Source organism: Mucor mucedo (genome assembly GCF_025094135.1).
Source record: "Mucor mucedo strain NRRL 3635 chromosome Unknown EV154scaffold_74, whole genome shotgun sequence".
NCBI classification, from domain to species: domain Eukaryota; kingdom Fungi; phylum Mucoromycota; class Mucoromycetes; order Mucorales; family Mucoraceae; genus Mucor; species Mucor mucedo.
In genome coordinates, this window is record NW_026252358.1 from 91,517 (window position 1) to 116,152 (window position 24,636).

General features: G+C 37.8%; 9 protein-coding genes across 9 annotated transcripts; 4 read left to right on the forward strand and 5 right to left on the reverse strand.

Moving 5' to 3' along the window:
- Positions 1-203: 203 nt before the first annotated feature.
- EV154DRAFT_515554 (uncharacterized protein) lies at positions 204-1,279 on the reverse strand. The gene is made up of 2 exons (XM_051602271.1): positions 494-1,279; positions 204-371 (listed from the first exon to the last, which is right to left on the reverse strand). Exon 1 carries the CDS (start codon positions 1,249-1,251, stop codon positions 667-669), a length of 585 nt encoding a protein of 194 aa, XP_051455563.1. The 5' UTR covers positions 1,252-1,279; the 3' UTR covers positions 204-371; positions 494-666.
- A 471-nt stretch (positions 1,280-1,750) lies between these two features.
- EV154DRAFT_515555 (uncharacterized protein) lies at positions 1,751-4,323 on the forward strand. The gene is made up of 3 exons (XM_051602272.1): positions 1,751-2,424; positions 2,484-2,887; positions 2,952-4,323. Exons 1-3 carry the CDS (start codon positions 1,795-1,797, stop codon positions 4,246-4,248), a joined length of 2,331 nt encoding a protein of 776 aa, XP_051455564.1. The 5' UTR covers positions 1,751-1,794; the 3' UTR covers positions 4,249-4,323.
- A 43-nt stretch (positions 4,324-4,366) lies between these two features.
- On the reverse strand, positions 4,367-6,324 carry EV154DRAFT_553305 (uncharacterized protein; the record flags this gene model as incomplete). Its single annotated transcript, XM_051605122.1, has 4 exons — positions 5,978-6,324; positions 5,756-5,927; positions 5,556-5,696; positions 4,367-5,499 (listed from the first exon to the last, which is right to left on the reverse strand). The coding sequence occupies exons 1-4, from the start codon at positions 6,191-6,193 to the stop codon at positions 4,367-4,369; spliced, it is 1,662 nt and encodes a 553-aa protein (XP_051455565.1). The 5' UTR covers positions 6,194-6,324.
- A 724-nt stretch (positions 6,325-7,048) lies between these two features.
- EV154DRAFT_539003 (uncharacterized protein) lies at positions 7,049-9,371 on the forward strand (the record flags this gene model as incomplete). The annotated part of the gene is made up of 2 exons (XM_051604320.1): positions 7,049-7,388; positions 7,447-9,371. 2 exons carry the CDS (start codon positions 7,049-7,051, stop codon positions 9,369-9,371), a joined length of 2,265 nt encoding a protein of 754 aa, XP_051455566.1.
- A 132-nt stretch (positions 9,372-9,503) lies between these two features.
- EV154DRAFT_515560 (uncharacterized protein) lies at positions 9,504-10,515 on the reverse strand. The gene is made up of 2 exons (XM_051602273.1): positions 9,664-10,515; positions 9,504-9,613 (listed from the first exon to the last, which is right to left on the reverse strand). The coding sequence occupies exons 1-2, from the start codon at positions 10,482-10,484 to the stop codon at positions 9,523-9,525; spliced, it is 912 nt and encodes a 303-aa protein (XP_051455567.1). The 5' UTR covers positions 10,485-10,515; the 3' UTR covers positions 9,504-9,522.
- A 1,879-nt stretch (positions 10,516-12,394) lies between these two features.
- On the reverse strand, positions 12,395-13,964 carry EV154DRAFT_515563 (Metallo-dependent phosphatase-like protein). Its single transcript, XM_051602274.1, has 6 exons — positions 13,628-13,964; positions 13,532-13,573; positions 13,272-13,476; positions 12,863-13,212; positions 12,604-12,794; positions 12,395-12,534 (listed from the first exon to the last, which is right to left on the reverse strand). Exons 1-6 carry the CDS (start codon positions 13,949-13,951, stop codon positions 12,510-12,512), a joined length of 1,137 nt encoding a protein of 378 aa, XP_051455568.1. The 5' UTR covers positions 13,952-13,964; the 3' UTR covers positions 12,395-12,509.
- Positions 13,965-15,865: 1,901 nt separating this feature from the next.
- EV154DRAFT_515566 (nucleoside phosphorylase domain-containing protein) lies at positions 15,866-17,190 on the forward strand. The gene is made up of 3 exons (XM_051602275.1): positions 15,866-16,052; positions 16,126-16,958; positions 17,042-17,190. The coding sequence occupies exons 1-2, from the start codon at positions 15,954-15,956 to the stop codon at positions 16,921-16,923; spliced, it is 897 nt and encodes a 298-aa protein (XP_051455569.1). The 5' UTR covers positions 15,866-15,953; the 3' UTR covers positions 16,924-16,958; positions 17,042-17,190.
- Positions 17,034-19,410, reverse strand: EV154DRAFT_553309 (uncharacterized protein; the record flags this gene model as incomplete). Its single annotated transcript, XM_051605123.1, has 6 exons — positions 19,288-19,410; positions 18,768-19,222; positions 18,539-18,691; positions 18,388-18,477; positions 17,968-18,297; positions 17,034-17,906 (listed from the first exon to the last, which is right to left on the reverse strand). The coding sequence occupies exons 1-6, from the start codon at positions 19,304-19,306 to the stop codon at positions 17,034-17,036; spliced, it is 1,920 nt and encodes a 639-aa protein (XP_051455570.1). The 5' UTR covers positions 19,307-19,410.
- Positions 19,411-22,014: 2,604 nt separating this feature from the next.
- EV154DRAFT_515585 (uncharacterized protein) lies at positions 22,015-24,200 on the forward strand. Its single transcript, XM_051602276.1, has 3 exons — positions 22,015-22,184; positions 22,283-22,591; positions 22,674-24,200. The coding sequence occupies exons 1-3, from the start codon at positions 22,030-22,032 to the stop codon at positions 23,938-23,940; spliced, it is 1,731 nt and encodes a 576-aa protein (XP_051455571.1). The 5' UTR covers positions 22,015-22,029; the 3' UTR covers positions 23,941-24,200.
- Positions 24,201-24,636: the final 436 nt, after the last annotated feature.

Genomic DNA, 24,636 nt, shown 5'->3' on the forward strand with positions numbered 1-24,636 from the left:
TCTTTTTTTTTTTACAGGTGGTACTTTGTCACACTTTAATGTAGGACCGTGGTGTAATATTTTAACACCGCAAGATCGTTTATCCTCAGAACTAATTTCGCATTTGTCAGGCGGGTGTAATAAATCAACCTTTCGTATGATTTTATAGCAAACAGCAGTCCTCAACCGAAGGATGACACGAAATTAATTTGGCTCAGCCCTATCATCAGTCATTTACGTTTTGTCTAATATCATCCCGAGTACTTTTTAATGTCGCTTTTCTTTCCAATAAGCACAAAAGCCGTATTTTGGTACTTTATTACAAATGCCAGAATTTAAAGCTTTGTGAATAGACTTTCCCCCAGTTAGTAAAGAAAATCTTGCCTTAAAAGGTATTTTTGTAGTTTATTCTTTTCTCGTTCGATCTTTGGTCAAGGCTTGAGATCACTTTTGGAGAGGTGAACCTCTGTAATTATTCAATATAATAACATGACTAGTGATGATTTATACTTAGAAACGCATATGTTTGTATTTTTACTTTGAAAAACACACGTAATAAGACAATGGGATTGTTGGCCGGATCCCTGAAATAAACACAGTGTATCACCATACATACTTTATTTTGGAAGATATTTCCACAATTAAAAAATTATTTATAAATAGTACATATTGTAAGTAACTAAATATTTAACACGGACAAAAGAATAAAAGACCAGCACCGTTTGCTCCACTGTGAGGTTTGAATATCTTGTTCCTAAGTAAAAATACTAAAATAATAAGAGCAGAAGCTACAGCAATTAGAACTATACCAGTTGTATTTAAACCACTGGAGTGGTCGGGGTTACTATTGTCTTCAGGAGTATTGGAGCTTTCTTCTGGTGGTGAAATAGTAGGAGGAGTCATAACACTGAACGTAACAGGCTTGTATAATGCAGTGTCGTTGATTATGTTTCCATTTATATTATGTGGAAGTAAATAAATATCGTACATCAATTGATCAAGAGGAATGTTTGGTGGGAACCAATTGTTTGTAATATTGACCTTGAAGTTTGAGGCGTTTTTGGGTATGTTAGAAAATCCAAATAAAAATGTATCTGTAGAGTTGGCTTTGGTTAGGTAATTTATTTCGATATCCACAGTTTCAGTGTTATTATAGTTGGGATGCTTAGAATCCCAGGTTATGTCGTAGTTGCTACCAGAATACCAAACCGTACTTGATTGTGGAGAGCATATGGCTGTAATGTTTGGGGAGGAATTGCACGTAATCGACATTATTTTTGGGAAGAAGTAAAAGGAGACCAGCAATTTCGATTTATCTAATAGCCTTCGATTTATTGATTTTTCAAGTCGTACAAAGGCACAAACTCTTCTAAGAACCATTCACAAGTTTTGTTACTTTTCGACCAATCAAAAAAAAACTCGAGATAATTCTACTCTGGCAAGTATGACCATTTACTGGCTTGTTTATACAAGCAATTTGAGATAGTATGCATTCCATTGGCTGAAGTTTAAGCAATTTTAATTTTTTAAAGCTTAGTCCTACGTATGTCAATTATTATAGGGAGGAATAATTTAAACGATGGCATACAGGAAGTATTTATATAGTTTTCGTATTCTGATTTTTATTTTTATCCAACATATTTTTGACGAATATGTCAATGTCGAATCTAAAAACTATATTTGATCAATCTACCTTCAAACTGTTAATGCATGTACGAGGGACTGTTTATCGTTTCTATCAGCCACTGTGTTTAAAGTTGGATATTTTTTGGAATATCTTTTTTTAAAATTCATCGATTCTCTCTTAAATTAATCATGTCTGAAGAAGTTATCGAGAAGAAAGCATTCACCAAAAAGATCAACAAGAAGGAATCTTCTGAAGATCCTCACGCCAAGTTAACATTGTTTGTTAGAGGACTTCCTTTTGATGCCACTAGCAAAGATCTCGAAGATTTCTTTGGCGAAATTGGTCCTATTAGAAAGTGTTTTGTTGTAACTGACAGATCCACCGAGGAAGAAAAGAAGGACGACACCGTACCCAAGGCACCTGTTAAAAATAAGGGTTTTGGTTATGTTCATTATGCTTTGGAAGAAGATGCTAAAGAAGCCATTGCCAAATTGAAGAGTGTCAAATTCAAGGGAAGAAAATTGAACATTGAACTCGCCAAGAGAAAGTCAGAAACTGTTCGTGAAGATACCAGAAAACCCGCTGCTGTTGTCGAAAAGGTTGTCGAACCTAAGAAACCTTCTGAACCTTTAAACTTTGACGTTAATGCTCGTTTAATTGTTCGTAATTTACCTTGGAAGTACAGAGAGGCTGACTTGAGAAAGTTGTTCGAAGCTTATGGTACCGTCCACGATCTCAAATTACCTCGCAAGTACGAAGGTGGCCCACTCCGTGGTTTTGCCTTTATTCAATTTGAAAAGGTTGAGGATGCTAAAGCTGTAAGTAAACACATCTTTTTGAATTGAGTGTCACGTTTCTAATTTAATTTTAATTCTAGGCTATGGATGCTATGAATGCCACCGAACATGCTGGCAGAACAATCGCAGTCGATTGGTCCATTCCCAAAGGAAAATATCGTGAGACCGAAGAGAAAGAAGCTGCTGCCGCCCAGGCTGCTGCTGCCGAAAACGAGGATACCGAAATGAAGGAATCCAGTGATAGTGAAGAAAGCAGTTCTGACGAGGAAGAAGCCAATAGTGCAGATGAAGAAGAGAATGACAGTGATAACAGCGATAGCGACGATAACGAAGATGACGAAAGTGAAGAGGAATTAAGCGATAACGACGAAAACGCCGAAGCTAGAAAGGCCAAAAAAATGACAGGTCCTACTTCTGCCGATGGTACCACCATGTTTGTCCGTAACCTCTTGTTCGAAACCACCGAAGAAGATTTAAAGCAGTTGTAAGTCATTTGGAAGAAGTCGGTATATTTTTGATACTAAGGTTTTTTTTTTAAAAAAAAATAGATTCACACAATGGGGACCTGTTCTCTATGCTAAAATTACTAGAGATCCTGTTACCAAGTTATCTCGTGGTACTGGTTTCGTTTGTATGCGTAAGAAGGAAGATGTAGACACAATTTTAGCTGCTGCAGAAACACTCCGTAATATTTCACAAAAGGAAGAGAACAACGATTCAGAAGCTATGAATCAATTACTTTCAAAGCGTGAAAAGAAGAAGAAGGGTTTGATGTATAAGAGTATTATTACACCCGAATCTGGATCTGGTGAAGGTGCTAAATTCACACTTCATGGTCGTGTTTTGGAAGTTTCATTGGCCGTGGATCGTACACAAGCTAAAGAAATCAAGGACGCCAATTTATCACAAAAGAGAAAAGAAGATAAGCGTAATCTCTATTTAATGCGTGAAGGTGTTGTGTTCCCCGATACACCTGCCGCTGAGACCATGACTCCTGCCGAATTATCCAAACGTCAAATGTCATTCTCTAGCAGAAAGAAGCTTGTCAGCAGTAACCCTGCTTTGTATATATCCAAAACTCGTCTCTCTATTCGTAATTTACCTATCAAGGTTACCGATACCGAACTTAGAGTGCTTGGTATCAGTAGTATTTCAAAGTTTAAAAACCAAGTCAAGGGTGGCGAACGTACAGATCTCACAAAGGACGAAAAGGAGGATGGCTGGCATTTATTACCCCGTGTCAAGCAAGCCAAAATTATCAGAAGCAAGGACAGAATTGACACTGCAACAAACGAATTACGTTCAAAGGGTTATGGTTTCTTAGAGTTCAATACACATTCACATGCCTTAGCATCTTTGAGATATCTTAACAACAACCCTGATATTTTCGAAGGTAAGAGATTGATCGTCGAGTTCTCGTTAGAAAATAAGGATGTCACCGATAGAAGAGATCAAAGAGGTGAAGGTGGTGATAGCCGAGGTAGTTTCGGTGGTGATCGTGGTGCAAAAAGAAGCTATGAAGGTGATAACAACGACGATCATAAAAGACAAAGAACCGATGAATCAAGCGGAGGCCGTGGTGGTTTCGGCGGTGATCGCGGTAGCCGTGGTCGTGGTGGCTTTGGTGGTGATCGTGGAGGTCGTGGCTCGTTCCGTGGCGGTGACCGTGATGGCGGCCGTGGTCGTGGTGGCTTCGGTGGCGATCGCGGAGGTCGCGGAGGTCGTGGCGGTTTTGGTGGTGACCGTGGAAGTCGCGGAGGCCGTGGTGGCCGTGGTGGCCGTGGCAGTTTCGGTGGTGACCGTGGAGGCCGTGGTGGTCGCGGAGGTCGCGGAGGTCGCGATTAACTTAACAAAAAATATAGTAAAAATAGCATAAAAAGTAAATAAATAGAATCATGGTTTTTTTTTATGATGACACTCTTAATACCAAAAACAAATTTTATTTTTATTCTCACAATGACTTTCAAAGAGACTTGAGTTTTTGCTTTTTGATGATTATTTTAAATATTCCAATTAAGGCACTACTTATCTTATAGCCGGCATATATAGACAAAGACAGACCCGCAGCCAATAATAAGAATACCACGACATATAAATCCATATTGGATGCCTTCCAATAGGACATACGACGATCAGCAGTGAATCGATGAGGAAGCTTGCCATCTTGATGGGTATAAGCAACTTCTTCGATTATATCAGCGCCGCGGATAATCCCATGCTCGGAATGAATTTGGACAAGTGCTTGTGTACGCTTAACGTTGGCTTTAATACGTATATCGGCTGCAACCTTTTTTAGTAATCTTGTAGCTTCTTCAACAGTTGCATCGGCTCTCATATATCCACCTAGTCCGTCACGTTCAATGGAAAATGCATTACCCAGTTGATCACCGAAGAATGGAAACACAATCATAGGTTTAGCAGCATACATGGATTCATACCAAGAACCTAAACCTCCATGAGAAATAAATATAGCTGTGGATGGGTGTAAAAGTACAGCAATTTGAGGGGTCCATTGCATCAAACGAGCATGAGGATTTAAGAAATCAAACATGTCTTTCACATTATACGAAGTATTGGAAGCCGTCGTGATTGATTCCGGGAAGAAACCTGCAGAATAAACTGTAGACCACAAAAATCCGTCAAAAGTTCCAACTTCAATACTTTCTAAAAGACTCGTCAAAACAAGCCTGATATTTTCTGTAGAAGGCACTGCAGCTTGTCCAAATGCAACATACGCCATACGTTTATGGCCATTCATATACTCTGCAAGCTGGCCTGACAAAGGTTTATAATGCCGGGGAATTATGGGGCCGACATATTCTGCCATGGGGCCAATAGGTCTGGCTGGGATAAATCCAAATAGACAATTGACCAACTTCAATGAATCCTTCCATGTATCACTCGGTGCTTCTAATTTTACGTCGATACCGAGAGCTCTTCTTCTAGCAGATATAGATTGAAGATGAGGCCAGAAATGGTACAAGCCGATATAAGGAGCTATAAATTTCTGCTTGAGGCGTTCCAAAAAGGTTTGGGACTCGGTGGAAAAATCCCCACTGTAGTTAAAATCATTGTTAACATATGATGCAGATGATTCTATTCAAAGACTTGTAAGCATAAAGGGAGTAATATATGTCCCCCCCCCCTCTCACCTGTTGTGAAGTCCATAGCAGCCGTTATAATGTACGGTATATTTAACGTTGTTGCTGCATCCACACACACATTCATTAGAATGTCACACAAGGCAAGGTCAATTTCATTTGTTTTAAAGTAGTTTAGCAGTGCAAGGTATTCTAGATGAAGTAAAAAATCAAGTTCTCGCATACCTTATTGAATCTTTTAAATATTTTACCTTTTTCATAATTCTTTGTCGCCATGTCAATTACCTTAGGAAAAAATGCTAATGCATCTTCACCGCCACTCATATCTCTTAAAAATTGAGCACGATCATCAGGTAATACACTTGGACCGATCTCGTATGTCTTCACATTTTCATAAGACTGGCCAAATTTGATTTCTTCTGACTGGAAACCAAATCAATAAATACCCTCACATTATACATTTTATAACTTACTGTTGTAAGAAAAGATAAATTATGCCCACGTAAGCCAAGCTCGTTACAGATAGAAAGTACCCAGTTGATATGTGGTGCGCCACCTATGGATGCAGAAAATGCAATTTTTTTATAATTTTCGTCCCGAAACGTTGGTTTCATATCAATAGCGTAAGAAAATGTTAGTAGGCCGGTAGTGAAGCACCCCAGGAGTAACTTAATCTTAAATGATTTCATTCGTAAAACAAAACAACGGAGTAGTTATGGAAAGGACAATCGAAAAGTTTATGATTATCGACTGCGGTTAAATACATCATCTGTTATTACTGTGGGTGTGGGTGACGACAACAGGGTGATTTTACGTTTTGGTCGTTTATTCACCGAGAAAACAGGTCAATCACAAGACTGTTATGATCCCTAAACAAAATAACTTGTACCCTGAATTAGGTAGGGATATGTGTTTTTGATTTGGTAAACTTTTTCATGCGGTAACTTCTGGGTACAAGCTACTCTCGAGATTTTAGGCAAACGAAAATCATGCATTTGTTAAAAGTCCAATACGTCTAAGCATTCTCACTACTGAACACTTTAGGTTGTCCTCATTGTGCGTCTTACATATTTATAACTCACCATGCCGACAAAGATTTGGGGTATGACTGATAAAACTTTTATCTACGCATTTTCATCGGGAGCAAACCTATACTTTTACCTCTAGATATAATGTATAGTGCTCTAGCAAAAAAAGAGCGTGTGTGTAAATTCTATTATTCATCTTTAAGAATTACATAAGCATTTGCTTCTATAATTTTTATGAATGGTCGGATTGTGAACAGACAAAAGAGCCCTCTACGATTTGTGAGAAGTTGTGCTGTAGGAGTATAGTCACAATGTTTTAAGAGATACTGGCCTTAGGATTAGTGTTGAATCTAATAGCTTATAGCTACTCTTGTTCCTATTTTTTTGTCCCCTGATTAAGGCATTCGGTTTATACCGTTAATCAGATTACAGATGCTACATACACCACATGTATGACAGACAGTCCCCACAGCGTCCCCTGAGAGAAATTGCCTTTTTTTTACACTCCAAAAAAATATGCATAGAATTTTGAGACAAGTCGCGACAAGACGAGTTGCCAATTACAGCCTTTTACGCCGATCCATCACGAGTATAAAACCATTGGCTCGACCCACCCAGCCGCTTCTCTTACAATTACAAGCAAGACGCTTTCCCTTATTTCAAAGAAACATGACCACCTATAAGGAAACACCCTTTTTAAAATGGAAACTGTTTCCTGACTTCCAACACTTGGTTGATCAAACCTCACCTGCCATTGCCGTACCAGCTTTTGAAAAAATTATTGAAGCTGCGAAAGAACAATTTGTTCAAATCGAAAAGACTTTTGAGCCTACTTGGGATGGCACTATTGGTCAATGTAAGCTTTTCATTTGACGTTAAATAATATCCCCTTCTGACAATATTCTATTCATTAGTGACCGAACTGGAAGACGAAGTATCTAGAGCCTTTGGTATTCTCTCTCATTTAAATGGTGTCAAGAATTCCGATGACGTTCGCTCTACACTTGAAAAGATTCAGCCTGAGTTTGTTAAATTAGGCTTACAAATGAATCAATCCGAGCCTAAGTTTAAAGCCCTCGAAAGTTTACGTAATACACCTTCTGCCTGGTCAAAATTAGATGCTGTGCAACAACGTATCATTGACCACACTTTACGCGATATGAAGCATGCGGGTATTGGATTTGCTGCTGGATCTGCTGAAAAGAAGCGATTCAATGAGATTTCTGAACGTTTATCTCAATTATCTTTATTGTTCGGTAACAACGTATTGGATGCCACCAAGGCATTCAAGCATGTCGTAACAGACGTATCTGAGTTATCGGGATGCTCGCCTACCTTTTTGGAAACCCTCAAGAAAAATGCGGAACGTCTTGGTGTAGAAGGTTATTGTATCACTTTAGATTTCCCTATTTACGGTCCCTTCATGATGAACTGTAACAACCGTGAATTACGTGAAAAAATTTACAAGGCAAACATCACCAAGGCATCCGAAGGTGCCATCAACAATGAACCGGTCATTAACGAAATTTTGACCTTGAAGGGTGAAAAAGCCAAATTGTTAGGTTATGAAACGCCTGCTGATCTTTCTTTATCGGTCAAAATGGCCCAATCCGTATCTGCCGCTGAATCCTTATTAAATGGTCTTTTCCAATCCTCCGTCCCTCACGCCAAACAAGAATTAATTGACCTGACCAAATTTGGCGAGGAAAAATTGAACCAACCTACACCTTTGCAACCTTGGGATCTTGGTTACGTTACAGAGCAATACCGTAAAGAATTATTCAAATATGACGAAGAAACCATTTCCGAATACTTTGCTTTCCCCAAGGTCTTAAACGGTTTATTCGATGTCGCTAACGAAGTTCTTGGTATTCAAGTCCGTGAGTTACAAGCATCTGAAATGTCTCAAAAGGGTATCACGCGCTGGCATGAGGATGTCAAGGTCTTTGAGGTGGCCGAACAAGGTCAAGTCAAGGCCTACTTTTATGGTGATTTCTACTCTCGTCCTTCTGAGAAACGAAGCGGTGCTTGGATGGATGTAGTTACTACACGTTTTAAACACGCTACAGACGAGACCACCTTACCCGTTGCTTACTTGATCTGTAATCAAGCTGCTCCTCAATCCGATAGCCAACCTTCTTTGATGAAGTTCCGTGATGTCGAAACTCTCTTCCATGAGTTCGGACATTGCTTGCAACATATGATGACTACCGTCGACTATGCACCCGCCTCAGGTATCAATGGCATTGAGTGGGATTTTGTTGAAGTTGCTTCACAATTCATGGAGAACTTCTGTAGTGAACCTGAATGGATCGATCGTCTCTCTGGTCATTACAAGACGGGCGAAAGCATGCCTCAAGATATGGTCAGTGCACTTGTAAAAGGAAGAGAATTTATGAGTGGTTTAGCCACGTTGCGTCAAATTCATTTCTCCAAGGTGGATTTGGCCTTACATTCACGTTTCAAGCCTCCCACCGGTCCCAATGAACCCACCGTTTTTGATGAGGATGCCAAAATTGCAAAGGAAACTGTGTTAACACCCCGCTTAGCTGAAGATCGTTTCTTGTGTAGTTTCAGTCATATCTTTGGTGGTGGGTACAGTGCAGGTTACTATAGTTATAAATGGTCTGAGACCTACTCGGCCGATGCTTATGCAGCTTTTGAAGAAGCGAAGGCTAAACAAGGTATCCAAGGTGTTAAATCAATGGGTAAGCATTACCGAGATACTATCTTAGCTTTGGGTGGTGGTACTGCTCCTAGAGATGTGTGGAAGCAATTCAGAGGAAGAGATAATGTAGATATCAGTGCTTTACTTCGTCATTCGGGTTTGGCTAAATAAACAAGTTTTATTTATTGTAATTGAATTAATTGATAACTGGGAAATACGAGTTCGTCATCCAACATTTTGCGTAATTGATCTACAATAAATTTCTCGATTTTACCCACATTTTTCAATACTTTTTTTTTATGTGGGAAACTTAGTCTACCTGCTACATGCATTTGTGTGTGTACGCGTAACTTTGCTTACCTTGCTTTTGCTCATCACCGACGATGGTCTCTATATGTACATTTCTCAATAAACTACAACACTGTAAGTAAAATTTACATATCCAAACATTGAATTATCTCACCTGTCCATGCCAATATCCTTTCGTATACCCGTATCTTCTGGTTCCAACATGGATACGCACACCCTGTTCATGCTCTGGATATATGCAACCACAGCTGTAGCTTCAAATTCGATTGCCTTGACATTCAAGTTGATGGGTAAGCTCATAAACATGACACTGGGGTAATTCATTCGAAGCTCTGTCACGATGGTCATATTCATATCCCCTTTATATGAAATCAGCATATGTACCTGGAAATCCATTTCAGTCGACTCCTTATCGCTGGATGAGTGACTGGTAGGAGGTAGAGAAGAAATGTTGGGATTGATCTCTTCATCGTCAATCCAGTCTTCTTCGGCAACAGAAGGGGGCCGTGATTGCCAAGCTAAAGAAGACAATGCAGGTACGGGAGAGCTATTAAATGGATGCTGTGGAGCTACAAATGGGGATCTATGAAATGAATGAATGAGATTGAAGCGTTGCTGTTGCGATAGTGGAGTATTTAAGGAGAATCTTGCTGCGTTATAGCCCACACCATCATCCGAAAAGAATTCGCTAGGTGGCAACGACGGTGTGACAGAAACAATTGTACTGGGCGAAGAAACAGATTTAGGGGCAGGTGTGGTTGATTCGCCTTCTTCTTCCTCATAGAATTCGGGAAAGGGGTCTGTAATGTTGATGATTTCTACTTGAGGGGTTTCGTTGCCCCAATTAAACGATGTGACTTCAATGTCGCCAATAAAAGAAGGTTTTGTAATTGCCTGAAAGTGTTTGTTGAGAAACTGTTGAACATGTCCAGCCAAGGTGTCGTCTAATTTTGACCAGTCGATGTCGAGTGACATTATTAACAAAAAATGCAAGATACTTTTTTAAACGTGACCCTGCCCCCTCCCCCATTGTCCCTTAAATTATTGTATCTCAACATAGCACACTGTAAAAAAAAGCAGAGATTATGATGCCCCTATAAGCATTCTAAGCCCATATTTTTGCCCTTGGCACTATTATCAAACGTGTGAATAAAAGACGCTAAAATAAACAGATAATTATACTAGAAGGTAATTTTATGATCGAATTAAGCTCATGTCACAGTTTAATTTTACTAGCCTACAGGAAGCTTCAAAAAAACAAATTAGCCAATTCTTGAAAAACGTCAACAATTACAGTACTTACATTATAATAAACTTCACACGATATTGGTAAAAGGTCAGAACTTGCACCCATTGACAAGCCTCAAAGCCATGAAGACAATGACCGGCGGGCGTGTTGGCGGTAACAAGAATGTCTCCCCTAGAGCCCACATTTTTATCGCAGCCATTTCTCTATTATTTCTAAGCATCTGCCTTTGTTTCTGGCTAAGCCAGTTTTCTCATCTGGTCGTGCTCAAGTATACTTATTTGTAAAAATCCGGTATATACAATAAATCATATTGTCCGTAACAAACTTTGATAGTACAGAAATGATGCGGAAATGTTTAACGAGTTGAGAGTACCTGCCAAAATTGAAAGAGTACAATATTTCACCTTCTTTACTCTAACGTTTCAAAGTGACAACGGTAGGAAAATAATCTTTATCTAACCACGTTGATTGTGTTACCTTCTCCTACTTATTTGACTTTTTGTTCATGTTGCTTTACATGGAGAACAAAATTAAAATAAAACCAAATACTGTTAGAACTAGGATACCACATTACTTTGGACGAAAAAAATAATAATTAAAAAACGTTATAATGGTCAAAATGAGAAAACTATGGAGAATATATAATGCATTATTGGACCATGATGTAATAATCTAGTATTAGTAAATAATAAACATGTCTTTTAATTTAGCCCTTCCATACTGAGTACGTAAATATTAGTCAGAAGCATCAACAATTATAAAAACATCAAATGACAAGAGTAATATTTATGCTCGGGATCTATTAATATTCTATTTAGTACGGGCTTATCCGACTGTATTGCTTTTTGCAGAATAAATATCTACTCGCCACAGGGTTGTACCCTGTGTACAGACTTCAACGATATGATGAGAACAAGCGGGGTTAATGCGTGATTGATGATTAACTTTTATATTACTGTCTAAATACACCCTTAATGTGATGTGATAACTATTTTTATTATTATATCTGTGGCATCCTCAACACATGCTCCAATTCTTTTATGCTTGTTTCTTTTTTTAGAATGTATATCTAAATAAGTTTAGCAAAACTATACAAATAACTCAATAAGACTCGCTCAAAGGCGTTTTTGTTTCTACTGGACCTGGTTTCTGACTACGAATTAAGTTTGTTACGCTTCATTCTTCTTTTGACAAGACACCAGAACTATTCAATTGCGTCAAGTTCTGGGGAGTATTTTGGAAAATGCACGACGTAACCTCTTCTCGAGATTTTGTTTTGCATAAATTTAAAACCATAAATAGAATAATTATGCATAACCAGATAAGACCCTACGTCATTTACAATGTTGAAAAACTTTGTATAGGGAGCAGAGGTAGCTCTCTTTGAAGATGATTCTGCAAATATTCAAAAGTACTTGCGTGTCGGCCTTCTACTACTATAACAGCCATCTTCTTGCCTTCGTCGTGCGGAGGAGGCTTTCTGAGAAAGCGAGATTTAATTCCTAATTGGGCGACATTTTGTTCGGTCCGGACAATGTGATTTATTGGGATCGACTGTTACTCACCACCTTGTTCGAAAATGGTTTTCCCGGGTATTGTGCACAATTCGATGATGATTGGGTTTCCAAGTGATCTACGGGGGGAGCAAATAAAATTTTAAAAATCACGTCAAAATTGTTCACCAAATTAAGCTTTTTATTAGTCTTTTATTATTGCTATATTGTACAAAGGTATATTATTATTACTATTTTTTAGGAGGGTAATTGAAGAGCCAAACTATAAAGATAAAAAAAAAGGCATGAGTCATCTATTTATATAAAAAAAGTAAACAAAAAAGACACTAACCTATTCTTTTTTTGCTTTTTCTCAAGTGACACTACTTGTTCGGCAGGAGGTAACAATTCAAAACTACACAATAAGTCGCTTGAAATGGTCATGACGGCACCATAATTATCAAACTCTCCACAATAATTCGGCGCGCTAAAAATCGTAACCAACCTACGCTCATTGAAAAATTCGTATCCATCTTCTACAACCTAAAAATAACACCAATATGAATCCCAAAATGTAAAAAAAAAAAAAAAAAATGGGAAAAAGAACGTACCATATGAGCTCTGCATACCAGGTCTAGATCAAATCTATTTAAAAACGCATCTACATTTTTCGTACCAAAGCAGACAGATACACCGCGATCGTTTTCACTCCAGTCGGGTGAGGCATCACTAGGATCTGACCAGAGCAAATCATTCAATAAACCATATTCAGGAATCTCCAAAGGTCTCTGAATCGAGGTGATCTGGTCCATCGACTGCATTAATGGACTTAAGCCACCGTGTACACAAAATATTCTACCTCCAACCAATGCAGCAATAGGCATCGCATTAAATACATCCACGAAATGCTTCCAAATCCTAACCGTACATCTTCTTTTGCATTCATCGTAAAACCCATACACTAGAAAGAGAAAGAAACTGTTACACACACTCATACACTAAAATAAATCGCTTCTATACCTCGTGTAACGTCAGCACTTTCATGATTTCCTCGTAATAGGAAAAAGTTTTCCGGGAATTTGATCTTGAAACAAAGTAACAATAAGATCGTTTCCAAACTGTACATTCCTCTGTCGACGTAATCACCCAAAAAGAGATAGTTGCAACTGGGTGGAAATCCACTCATTTGAAATAATCGAATCATGTCGTGGTATTGACCGTGGATCTATCGTTTAACTTAATAATAAGATCTAGTGTGAATATTAAAAAGCTTAACTTACGTCGCCTACGATTTTTACGCCCGCGTTTAGTTCAAGTAAGGACTAATACAAAAAAAAAATTAATTCTTGGCAAACTAATTAATTATAATTTCTTACGGGTTGAGTTAAGAAAAGGTCATATGCATAACGACAGATGGCGATCATTTCTGGTTGAGTTATACAAACGTCTTTACCAATATGTGGTGTGGATCCAGCTTTTATCAATCGACTGATGCAAGAATCAATATCAGCATGTATATGTTCAAACGGAACGGGTTCAGGTTCGATATGTTCGATATAGGTATGATCAAAGTACGGATTATCCTCTGCTTTCTTATGTTCTATCGGTGGTGGTGGTGCTGCTGCTGCTGATGGTGGTACAATTTTACGTGAGCCGACAGATCTCTTATTATGTCTATGCTTGGAAGCTGCGTTTCCCATTAAGTTTATTATTATTTTAAAAGAGAAAGAAGAAAGGAGAGAAATAAAAGAAGAAAACCCTTTATTTCATTTTTAGCTTGTGAGATTTTCTAATTAGGACACGGGGGTAATACAAAAATATATTTGATTATCCTATCATTTCATTCGTCATACAATCAGCCTTGTAGGTCTATTTTTGTGGTGCAGATGAGGCTGTTTTAAGGATTCTTCTGGCGGTAATATGTATTTCCGATACAAAAAGTGGCCAGAACCTGGCAACTGCTTATTTCTGCTCCTTTTATTGTGCTACAACATTTTATGCTGACTATCCATTATATAAAAAAGTGGAAGCATCAAAAAATTTAAAAGGAGGTTGTAATAGACCACTGATGATTTGTATTTGCCATTTACTACATATGTATTCACTGTCTTTCATGCTCTACTTGCTACTTAAAATCATTGAAATATACATTCTTTTCCGTGTATCATTTGGCGACAATAGCTTGCATTGACTAAAAAGTGCGATGTACAATTTGGTGGATTTTCATCTTTATCAGATGATAATCAAATGTACAATACCCACGGTGTCAATGTACAGGTCTTTTGTTCCATTTTCTTTTTTTGTCAAACTTACGGATGTGTGTAAACACACACGCTTCCTCGTCATGTCTATTGGTATACTACGTAGTTAATAGTAACTAATTATAAAGAAATTAATCTCATTTGTGTATAATACTTATGTCGCCCCTGATGCTCTTACCCAATGATCAATTGACACAATGAACCCTTATTATTTCAAAACAGAACAAATATGTACGTATTGCAATGAAATTTACCTGTGTTTATTGATACATTTTTATGGGGCAAACTATAAGCACAAAGACTTTTTTTGCTACACAAATTGTATTATAACCAGCAGCATTTAAGACAATACAATCTGTACCTGACAGCACATATCTAGTAGACAATAAACATCAACATGACTTATTGATGGAAAGTAACACATGTTGCAGAGTTAATAACACGACATAACAGATATGTTTTAGTTATTGCTTTTCCAATCCAAAAGAGACGATGTAAATAAGCGATAAAGGATCGCCCGTAAATACCAACGGCCGCGGCTAGTATGTATAACCAGCGTCTTTATTTTTTAGGAGACAATTAAAAAATATAAATTCACATAATTTAGACTTTAGGATTTAAATTGTAACAATATTATTAAAATAGAAGCGTAAATCACTCATTTTAGGTATAACTAATACCAGCTGAAGTTTAATGGAAGAAATGGCGTTAGAATTTCTAACCACTTGACAACGAACACGATCTTGATGTTGTTTAACCAACTGAACTAATTGTTCCTGTATCCTTTGATCTAAAAACGAGATTCTTCTTTTTTGTAACTTATAAAAAGATGGCATTTAGTTCGCATCTGCAGTGCTTGGGTTGTTGTGTCACTGCCACTGTTATCTAGCTAAAAAAACAACAAAAAGACGATCATGTTGATGGACGGCTGACTAATATGTGAATACGATTAAATGGCACGATCATTAACTATCACTTATTGATGAATACATTTATTATGCTCATTAGCAGAGTAGTTTTAATAACGCATATGAAATAGATCAACTAGAAAGCTCTCTTCGTACCACTTGACACGACATCGTTTCTGTTTGTGCCACAGTGTCTTCAATAAGGGAAAAACAAACGAATATGAAACAAAAGCTGTTTTTATAAAGATTTAGGTTCCTTTTTTTCCATAGAACACATCATGTTACGTAAAGCCAATCAGCAAATAGTGCACTTCCCGATTGAAACCTGCCTATAGATTGCATTGTACAGCTTATTGGGTGGGGCGAGAGATCAAAAAAGCACACCATATTCGGAAAAACAAATGCCTGAGTACGAATGAGCTTGTTTCCCCCCGTGTGACTTTTTTTATCTTTTTCCCCAAAACCCAAATTAAACCTTTTTTTTTTTCTCTCTTTTCCCCTTTCCCAACAGAATTTTTTTTTAACAGTAAACAATGGTCAACAGCAACGATGTCAAGATCGCCGTTATTGGTGGTTCCGGTCTCTATAACCTCGAAGGTCTTGAAGTGATTGAGGAAGTCAACCCCGAAACCGTAAGTGAAAAAAAAAAAGCGGCCGCAGCAGTGAAATAAAGAGATAAGGATCTAATCTAACGGGATAATATAGCCTTGGGGATTTGCCAGTGACAAAATCGTTATCTCCAGACTTCCTAGCGGTAACAAGATTGCTTTCTTGGCTCGTCATGGTCGTGGACATTATTTAACCCCCACCGAAGTCCCTGTCCGTGCCAACATTGCCGCTCTCAAGTCTCTCGGTGTTGAGGTCATCATTGCCTTCTCTGCCGTCGGTTCTCTTCGTGAAGAAATTCCCCCCTGTGATTTTGTCTTGCCCGATCAATTGATTGATCGTACTCGTGGTCTCCGTGCCTCCACTTTCTTTGGTGAAGGTTTGGTTGCTCACTGTGGTTTTGCCGAGCCTTTCCATGCCGGTCTTGCCGCCTTGATCGCCAAGCACGAAAGTGTCCTTGAGTTTGGCGCTAAATTGCACTCTAAGAAGACAGCCGTCTGTATGGAAGGTCCTGCTTTCTCTACTCGTGCTGAATCTCACATGTACCGCTCTTGGGGTGGTGATGTGATCAACATGTCTGCTTTGCCCGAATCCAAGTTGGCTCGTGAAGCTGAGATCGCTTATCAAATGATTTGTATGTCCACCGATTACGATTGTTGGAGAGTGGATGAAGAGGCTGTCACTGTCGAGACCGTCATGAAGAACATGGGTAACAACGGTAAGAACGCAAAGACTTTGTTACACGCTCTTTTACCCGATCTTGAACAAGCTGTTCTTGAGGATACCCTCGAACCCAGAATTAAGGGTTCCATGAAGTTCTCTGGCATGACTGCCAAGGAGAAGAGAAACCCTGAAACCGTTGCTAAATTAGAATATATCTTGCCTGGTTACTATTAGACAATAAAAATAGAAATAGAGACACACGCTTTCAAGTAAATTATCATATTTATTATTACTGTAAATGAAAAGGGTATTCTGCGGGGAGTGACTTTTTTTATTATTATAAACTATGCAGCTAACAGACTCTTGGATGGAGATTCAATGGGAGTTGACATTCTCCAAATATCAGATGGTGTCTTGGGAGCATACGAAGGTGCCCAAGGAGATAATTGCTGAATTGGTTTATTCATGCGATCTTTACATTTCTGCTGATAATGCTGCTGATGTTGTTGCTGCTGTTGCTGTTGTTGCTTTTCAAGTAATGATAGATCTGCAATCGGTTGAAGCAATAACGGAATTCCGTTATTCACAATCTCTTTTTTCAATCCGCTTTTACTCCGTGTCTTTAATTGTGGACTGTCCTCATCAAAGTAACAAGTTTGTTGGATATCTCGAATCAAGGAAGAGATAGGTGAGTTTGTAGGTGATAACATGAGGTCTTCTTCATCCCAAACATAGTGATCTTGTGGATGAAAAGAATGTTTTGTATTGATGGTCAACGGCGCCTTTGCATATTCGCAGGGTGGTGTAGAAGGTGTCAAGGTAATCCCACCGCTGTTCACGACAGATGTAGTAGTAGGAGTAGTGGTGGTGGTAGCTGCAGCAGTAACAGCCGCTGCTGTGGCTACGGGAATAAGAAAAGATTCGATATCAGCAGGACAGTCAATCCGTGCTGTTTGTAATAATGTTGTTTTCTGTCTTTCTGTAAAAGCTGGGCACATGATACCAGCACGTGTCAGGCGCTCGAGTAAAGTGGTGTCGATCTGTACATAATCCTTTGAAAGATGTGTCTTTAATGACTCGATGGATAATTTTAACATTTCATAGATATGGTCTCGATGCATCGTGGTGATCAAATGGGATTGATGCCAAGGGTATTTTGCAATCACACTGATGATATTCTCAAAAGGTCTTTCGGCACATTTTCTCGAGAAATGAAGCTATAGGATAAATAGCATTGTTAGGGAAAATCATCAAACATATGCTTATTGTAGTTTTTACCTTGTAATTTTTACAGACGACCAGTAAAGAGTTGATTTCCTCCCGTGTGATAAAAGGGGGACAACCAGAGTTGCCACCACCTGCTGCAGTCGACATGGCTCTAACTACTTCAGAAGCAGGTGGGATAGCTAAAGTGCCATGAAATTGGCCTCTCCATTTGGGAAATACGACAGCCAATAACTCTTCTTGGGAACATTCATTGACAGATACAATTCTACCTTTTAAAGGCTTTTGGTTTCTTGTTTCAATTGCACGTCGCATATCTGCCACTGTTAAAAATTCTACATAGGCATCCGATAATGTTTTTCCTGTAGTGCGATCCATCATTATCTAAGGGGCGTCGGAGGACATGAGGAGGTTAGGATTTAATATATAAATTAAGGGAGGAGAGGGTTTATTGTAAAAAAAAAAAATACTTACATGAATTGACTGCGTACAAACTGATAAAGAGGGGCTTCTGCAGTTACCAAAAAAGTGACGTACATCATTTTGCGATACATCCCAGGGGATCTTATTAAGTGAACATTTTAATAAACCGTTTCGTTATAAATTAAAAAAAAAATGTATTTACATTGGATAATTTGACACAAGCATAATGGGTTGAATGAGGACGGAAATCCGATGTAGGATAAGTGTACTGAAACATGTAGTCGTTGGCTGCAATTGAACTAGTGGGTTTGGTGGCAAGGTGCATACTTGTTATATTATAATTACTCGCGACTGTCTGTGTGTATCATATTTATAGGAGAAAGAAAAAATGTCAGAACAAAAAAAAATCTAATTGTATTTTAAAGCTTCACCTGTGAACAAGTAGGGCAGACACCTTGCATCAATAATTGAAGTGATTGTGAAGTCAAGCAAGAGTTACAAAACTGGTGCTGTCCACATGATGGAGTAAATAATTGCGTGTGTTTGTTTAAACAAGACGTGCATACAGATGTGAAACTGGGTGTATTGGGTTCGGATGCGCGTCTCCAAAAGTTTGTCCTACTGTTGCCATCATTGTTCGTGGCTGTAGTAAGCATATTCGAAAAATCATGACCGTCTGCTTGGATAGAATGTTTACGGAAAAGTGGGCTGGAAAGCCAATCCCAACTGTTGTTTGATGTCACATTGTCGTCAAAAAGTGAATAAGAGGACAGTTTTGTATTTGTCGGTGTCAGTGGCGTAGGTGGTCGGATAGGTGATCCTTTTGGCTGCAGTAAATTTAAACTCATTGTGAGCGATTCCTCTTCAATAGGATGAATAAAGTCAGCTTTTATGGAAAGAAAATACTGGTTAGTGTCTTATAAAAGTGTTGCATACTATAGTTCTACTCACTAGTGGTGCTGTACATCATTATTTAAACTAGTAGGTATATAAGATAGTGTATATTTATAAAAATATAAATGGATAGAAAAAAAAAAGAGATTTTTGAAATAGTGATTCTTTTATATACAAAATGTTTCTATATGTATATATATGTACTTATATAAAAAGTTAATATGTTAAATGGTATGTTTATAAAAAATACAATTAAAAAAAAAAAGACTGGATAAATGAAATTAAAAAATTGTGCGTTGTGGTTGTGAAAGTAACCTTACACACACCCCTTACATTTTTTACCTTAATTAAGAAGGGTTCAATTCCCTGACTTTTTTCTGTCAAACTTCTGTATATGGAATTTATTAAGTGCACATAAAAAAAAGGCACTTGTGCGTTTTGTAAAGTGTAAAGTAGCCAATAATATGACGTTTTAGATCCTTTGGAATGATGTTTATTAAACTTTTTTCTTGGTCCGTTTGCGAATATGTATTAATGTGTTGACGTTCGCATCTTTTTTTTTTTTTTTTGCAAATAAATGCCGCAACACAAACTTATATCACATTTAAGAAAAAAAAAATACAGACAACACCCACAGACACGAATACCCACACAAAAACAGACAGCTTACGAATTAACGTTCTTTGACAGTAAATACGGAAATAATCGCTTGTACTTAGTATGCAACTGCCCAACTATTAATATCAGCAAGAATTTATTAATAAACGGCGATCCATAAAAAATTGTTCTATGGAGAATATCAGAGCATTGCTGTTGTATTTGATGCATCCAAACTGTCTATGTAAAAACTATTTTTGTCAGTATACTACAGCCATAGCTCATCATCCTTCTATTATTATGCATAGTTCGAAATGCGATCAATACATTTTTTCATTGTTCAGCCACCTTTGGTAAAAAAAAAAAAAAAAAAAAAAAAAAAATAACGCCCGTATTATTCCAAATAACATGTTTTTTCACATTGACAACGAATTTATTTTTCCTATTAGTAAAATCCTTTTCAGCAACATTCACCAATTCCCCTCCACCAATAAGCTACTGTCTAACCAAAAAAATCTTGAAGTTCAAACCAAAATTGTTCGTGAGTAGATACGTGCATGAGAAACATTTGGAATAAACAGTAATTACTACCGTTGCTATGGAATCTGTTCCGCACTTTATCTTGAACTTTCTTTCCTGCTAAATAAACTTTTTTTTTTCGTGTGGATAGGTATTATTGTTTCGTTAGTGAGATGTGATTGACAGTTTAATTTGTCCTAATATTACAAAATGTTATTTACCTTTTGCCCGCGCGCGTTTTTTCATGTCAATTAACGTATATGATCGATAACACCTTTTGCATAGATATTGGCAAATACAAGTTATCAGATATCGATGCTGAGTCGTAAAAATAAGATCCTCGATAAAGTAAAAGCTGATTATGCAGTGAGATGACCGTGAGATCAAATTATTTCAGTGCAAAGTATATAAATGGACCACTTTTTTTTTTTCTACTTTTTTTTTTCTCTACCACTGATGATACACTTTCTATAAAAAAATATATGAATTTTACTTTACGGATTACATCCAGATATCTATGAAGAACTAACAGATTCTTAATACACCAGAACTACACAAAGTGTGACGTGATATCAGAGTAAAAAGTGATCTTCAAAATGAATAGGCCACGTTAACAAACAATGAAGTGTGTGACAGTGACACTGAAAAAAACTCTAACATAACAATAAGATTCGTTCTTCGAGTATATTAGCACACCAGAACATCAAATATTTCATCTGACATTGGGGGACCGTGTACAGTCGATCCTCCATGACACACGTAACCCTAATACCTTATGCTGATTGGTCCCCAGATTTGTTGATGGTGGAAAAAGCATGAAAAAAATGGCTTCCCCGTAGGTTGGTCTCGGTTAAAAAATTCGCCGAAAGTCAGCCCAAACAAAAAAAAAAGGGCTGCGCACTGTTGGAAAAAAGTGCGAGAGAGAAAAAATACCTGCATTGTATTACCCACAGAAAAAAAAAAAGTAAATCAACGTTTGTAAACGTTTTTGGTAACATGAGAAAAGCGGGAGAACATTGATTTAAAGTACCGTTAGATATATAAATTTGGTTTCCCATGGATCTTTTTCGCAAAGCTATGTTTTTTTTAGATCCTTTACTCATTTATTCGACTTTAAGAGAAGCTGTAAAAAGCCTTTTTTTTTCTCGTGTAGGATGAATTAAATTGGATTCAGAATTGAGAATCTTACGTGATTTATATTCCCTTCCTTTAGATATCATGGAAATAATTGTCGCGTAATAGTTTGTGTTCAATTATGAAATTACGTGTCATGTTAACATCATGCAAATTAAAAAAAATAAAGCATAATCATTTTTCATTGGAAGTTAGAATTGATCTATTACTATTTTCTGATACCATTTGAAATAACATGGCATTCTAATCATCATGTTCATGCATTCAATGATACCAAAAAAATATATATTCCTAAAAAGCTTCTTAAAATCCCATCGATATGTATTTTAAAGTTTTGTCCTACATCCGTTTTATTGTACGGTGGTTTAAATCCTTCAGTATTGGATGGGTTACTGCCATATGTCGTACAGATATTTATCTCTTTATTGTGAAAAAAAAAAAAGGTAAATTATAGATTCTGTTATTATTTTGTTTCCCCCCATCCCCCCTTCTTTATTCTAACCCTTTTTCTTTTCGCAACTCACATTACAATATAGTTGTACCTAAAATATGCAACAAGACAATAAATGGACATCATCCCCAGAAACACCACGTAATTATATGTCACTGCAATCAAGTTATCCCTACGGAAGCACCGAATACAATCCACCCACTAACACTACAACCGTCTTACCAGGTATGTCTACACAACCTACCATGCCAGGGTAAGTCCTTTTTTTTTTTTTTTTTTTTTTTTTTTTTTGTGTGTGAAAAGCGAGATCATCATCTCGATCGTTCATCATCATCTAAATCTATTAAATAGCTTAATGTCAGGCTCTCAACCAAGCACACCTAGACCTGACGTAATTAGTCCTCCCCCAGATAGCAATAATAAGTTACCTTCTACTTCTAATAATACAGCGGCTACACCCGACTTAATTCGAAGAAGACCTCCACTTCCTTCCAGACCTGCCAGTTTTACCACCACCACCTTTCACTCTAACCCTTATCCTGGTGGCACTTCTTTAAGGCGACGTCGAACTGAATCATCCATGTTTTCTTTTGAGACAGGACCTTCTTTCAGCCAAACGAAGCAAACACTTGATTTATGGAATATAGATCAATCAAATGGGTAAGAAACCTTAAATTTTTTTTAAAATTCTCAGCCTTATTTTTTTTTTCTTTTTTTTTTTTTTTGGTGTAATATTAAATAGGTATCAAGTTCAATTACAAGCAAAAATGGACCGGGGATTCTTTCGTGCAGATCAAGACTGGACCTGTTATCGTCGTAATTATTTTCAAGTCAGTGCTACATTTGAAGTTCATGGCGTCAATTACCTCATTAACGGTCCCGAAGTCCCTTGTCTTATTCGCACCGAAAACGGCGAGATTCATCAAGTCGACTTCTTTTCCATTGGCGTCAGTGCTCGTGTCACCGGTAGTGATAAGCGCATTGAATTAGTTCAACATACTCCTAAGCGTGATAAGGGTCCCCAAATGATTCCTGAACCTCGCGTCGTCAGCGCAGGTGGTAACTTACATCTTGCCTCCGTAGGTTCTAACCATAACATCGTGACCTTTGAACGTATGCAGTTTAAAACAGCTACCGCAAACAATGGAAAAAGAAGAGCCGCACAACAATACTATGAGATTGTGGTTGATCTTTGTGCTAATAGCTCTTCTGGAAAACAGTTCAAAGTCGCTTCTTGTACCTCTGCCCCTCTAGTTGTACGTGGTAGAAGTCCCGGTCATTACGCTGATTCTCATACACGTTATAGAAGTTTGGATTCTGGTACACCTTCTTCTTTCCCCGGTCAAACGGGTCCACCCTCTGCTACCATTACTCCTTCAGGTGCTCCCACCTCTTCCAATGGTGAAGAGGGACATCAATACATGCAATCTCAACCACAGCCTCGTTTCCCCGGTGTGAACCCTTCTGCCAATGGTAATAGTGACTATGGAAACCCTTATTCCTCTTATGGCCAACCACCATCCGGATATCCTTATCAGGTGGGTGGTTATGCTCCTGTTATGAACGCACACCCCGTCGGTTCCACACGAAATGAAGAAGAAGGTGGTCCCAGTGGTCGTGAAGGTGGCTATATGATGCCTTACTCCTCTCACCCCCACCAACATCCTGGTGAGCCTACTGGCTATTATAATAACAACAATAATAGCAGCAGTGGCAGTAGTGTTGTTGGCAGTGCTAATGCGCAAGAGCCAAATAATAGCAATAGTAATAGCCATCATCCTCATCAAGGCTATCATGCCGACAATAATAGTAAACCTTATTGGTCTGGTGGTAATCGAGAACAGCAACAACAGCATGGGCCTGGTAGTAGATATAGTAATGGCTCGCCTTATGTGAATCCCGAATTCAATGGATACAGTATGCGCCCACAATCACAACAACAAAGCAATGAAAACACCTCTCCCGAGACAAACCCACTTGACGCTGGACGTTCAATGACCCCCAGATAGTACGCACTTTATGCAACATTTACTCTGCAAACTCTCATTTTAAAAAGCAAGAGTACACACACAGACACACACAAAATCAAAAAAAAAACCTACTACTACATAATCCTTTTTTATCCCCTTACTTATTGTTCTTTCTTAAAAAAACTACCATATTTTTAATCTTTTTATTATTGTCGTCTTAATTTTTTCTAATTTGTTTTTGGTATTACAATGGTTGTCTTTTTTAAGTAATAAAATCATGTTTCTTTTGTTATTTCTCTCTCTTGCGCCTTAATCTACATTTACGTCAAAAATCTAAACTTTGTGGAGGCACAGACATAAGTGCGGCTATATGTGATAGGATATGTCGCCAAATGACCTGCATTAGCTCATGCATCACATGATAATAGATGCTCTTTTCTAATTTGCAAGTATTTATTCGGGTCAGAAAATGATTCCCTCCCCTCATTTGTGTTACATCCTATTAAAAATAGAAAAAAATCTCACCCGCAGCAGCAAAAGCATTATTTTTATTTTTCTTTTTACCCAAAGAGGTAAAAAAAAGTTTTTTAGGAAATAGAGGTAGTACACCCCCCTTTCATTCTTTTTATACATCTGCTAAATTATTGGCACATTTGACAAGTGCGTGCAAATCTCATGTTTGAGTAAGCTTTATTTTAAATACTTTCTTTTTTTTACTCTACATTTTTTGGTTTT

Excerpts from the sequence above, each read along its gene's own strand:
- EV154DRAFT_515585 (XM_051602276.1), top strand. The coding sequence starts at position 22,030 with ATGCAACAAGACAATAAATGGACATCATCCCCAGAAACACCACGTAAT. Across the intron at positions 22,185-22,282 it reads ACACAACCTACCATGCCAGG|CTTAATGTCAGGCTCTCAAC; the intron begins GTAAGTCCTTTT and ends TCTATTAAATAG. Across the intron at positions 22,592-22,673 it reads AATATAGATCAATCAAATGG|GTATCAAGTTCAATTACAAG; the intron begins GTAAGAAACCTT and ends AATATTAAATAG.
- EV154DRAFT_515554 (XM_051602271.1), bottom strand. The coding sequence starts at position 1,251 with ATGTCGATTACGTGCAATTCCTCCCCAAACATTACAGCCATATGCTCT.
- EV154DRAFT_515563 (XM_051602274.1), bottom strand. The coding sequence starts at position 13,951 with ATGGGAAACGCAGCTTCCAAGCATAGACATAATAAGAGATCTGTCGGC. Across the intron at positions 13,477-13,531 it reads GCGTAAAAATCGTAGGCGAC|ATCCACGGTCAATACCACGA; the intron begins GTAAGTTAAGCT and ends GTTAAACGATAG. Across the intron at positions 12,795-12,862 it reads TGGTATGCAGAGCTCATATG|GTTGTAGAAGATGGATACGA; the intron begins GTACGTTCTTTT and ends TGTTATTTTTAG.
- EV154DRAFT_515560 (XM_051602273.1), bottom strand. The coding sequence starts at position 10,484 with ATGTCACTCGACATCGACTGGTCAAAATTAGACGACACCTTGGCTGGA. Across the intron at positions 9,614-9,663 it reads AAGGATATTGGCATGGACAG|TTTATTGAGAAATGTACATA; the intron begins GTGAGATAATTC and ends ACAGTGTTGTAG.
- EV154DRAFT_515566 (XM_051602275.1), top strand. The coding sequence starts at position 15,954 with ATGGTCAACAGCAACGATGTCAAGATCGCCGTTATTGGTGGTTCCGGT. Across the intron at positions 16,053-16,125 it reads AGGAAGTCAACCCCGAAACC|CCTTGGGGATTTGCCAGTGA; the intron begins GTAAGTGAAAAA and ends GGGATAATATAG.
- EV154DRAFT_515555 (XM_051602272.1), top strand. The coding sequence starts at position 1,795 with ATGTCTGAAGAAGTTATCGAGAAGAAAGCATTCACCAAAAAGATCAAC. Across the intron at positions 2,425-2,483 it reads AGGTTGAGGATGCTAAAGCT|GCTATGGATGCTATGAATGC; the intron begins GTAAGTAAACAC and ends TTTTAATTCTAG. Across the intron at positions 2,888-2,951 it reads GAAGAAGATTTAAAGCAGTT|ATTCACACAATGGGGACCTG; the intron begins GTAAGTCATTTG and ends AAAAAAAAATAG.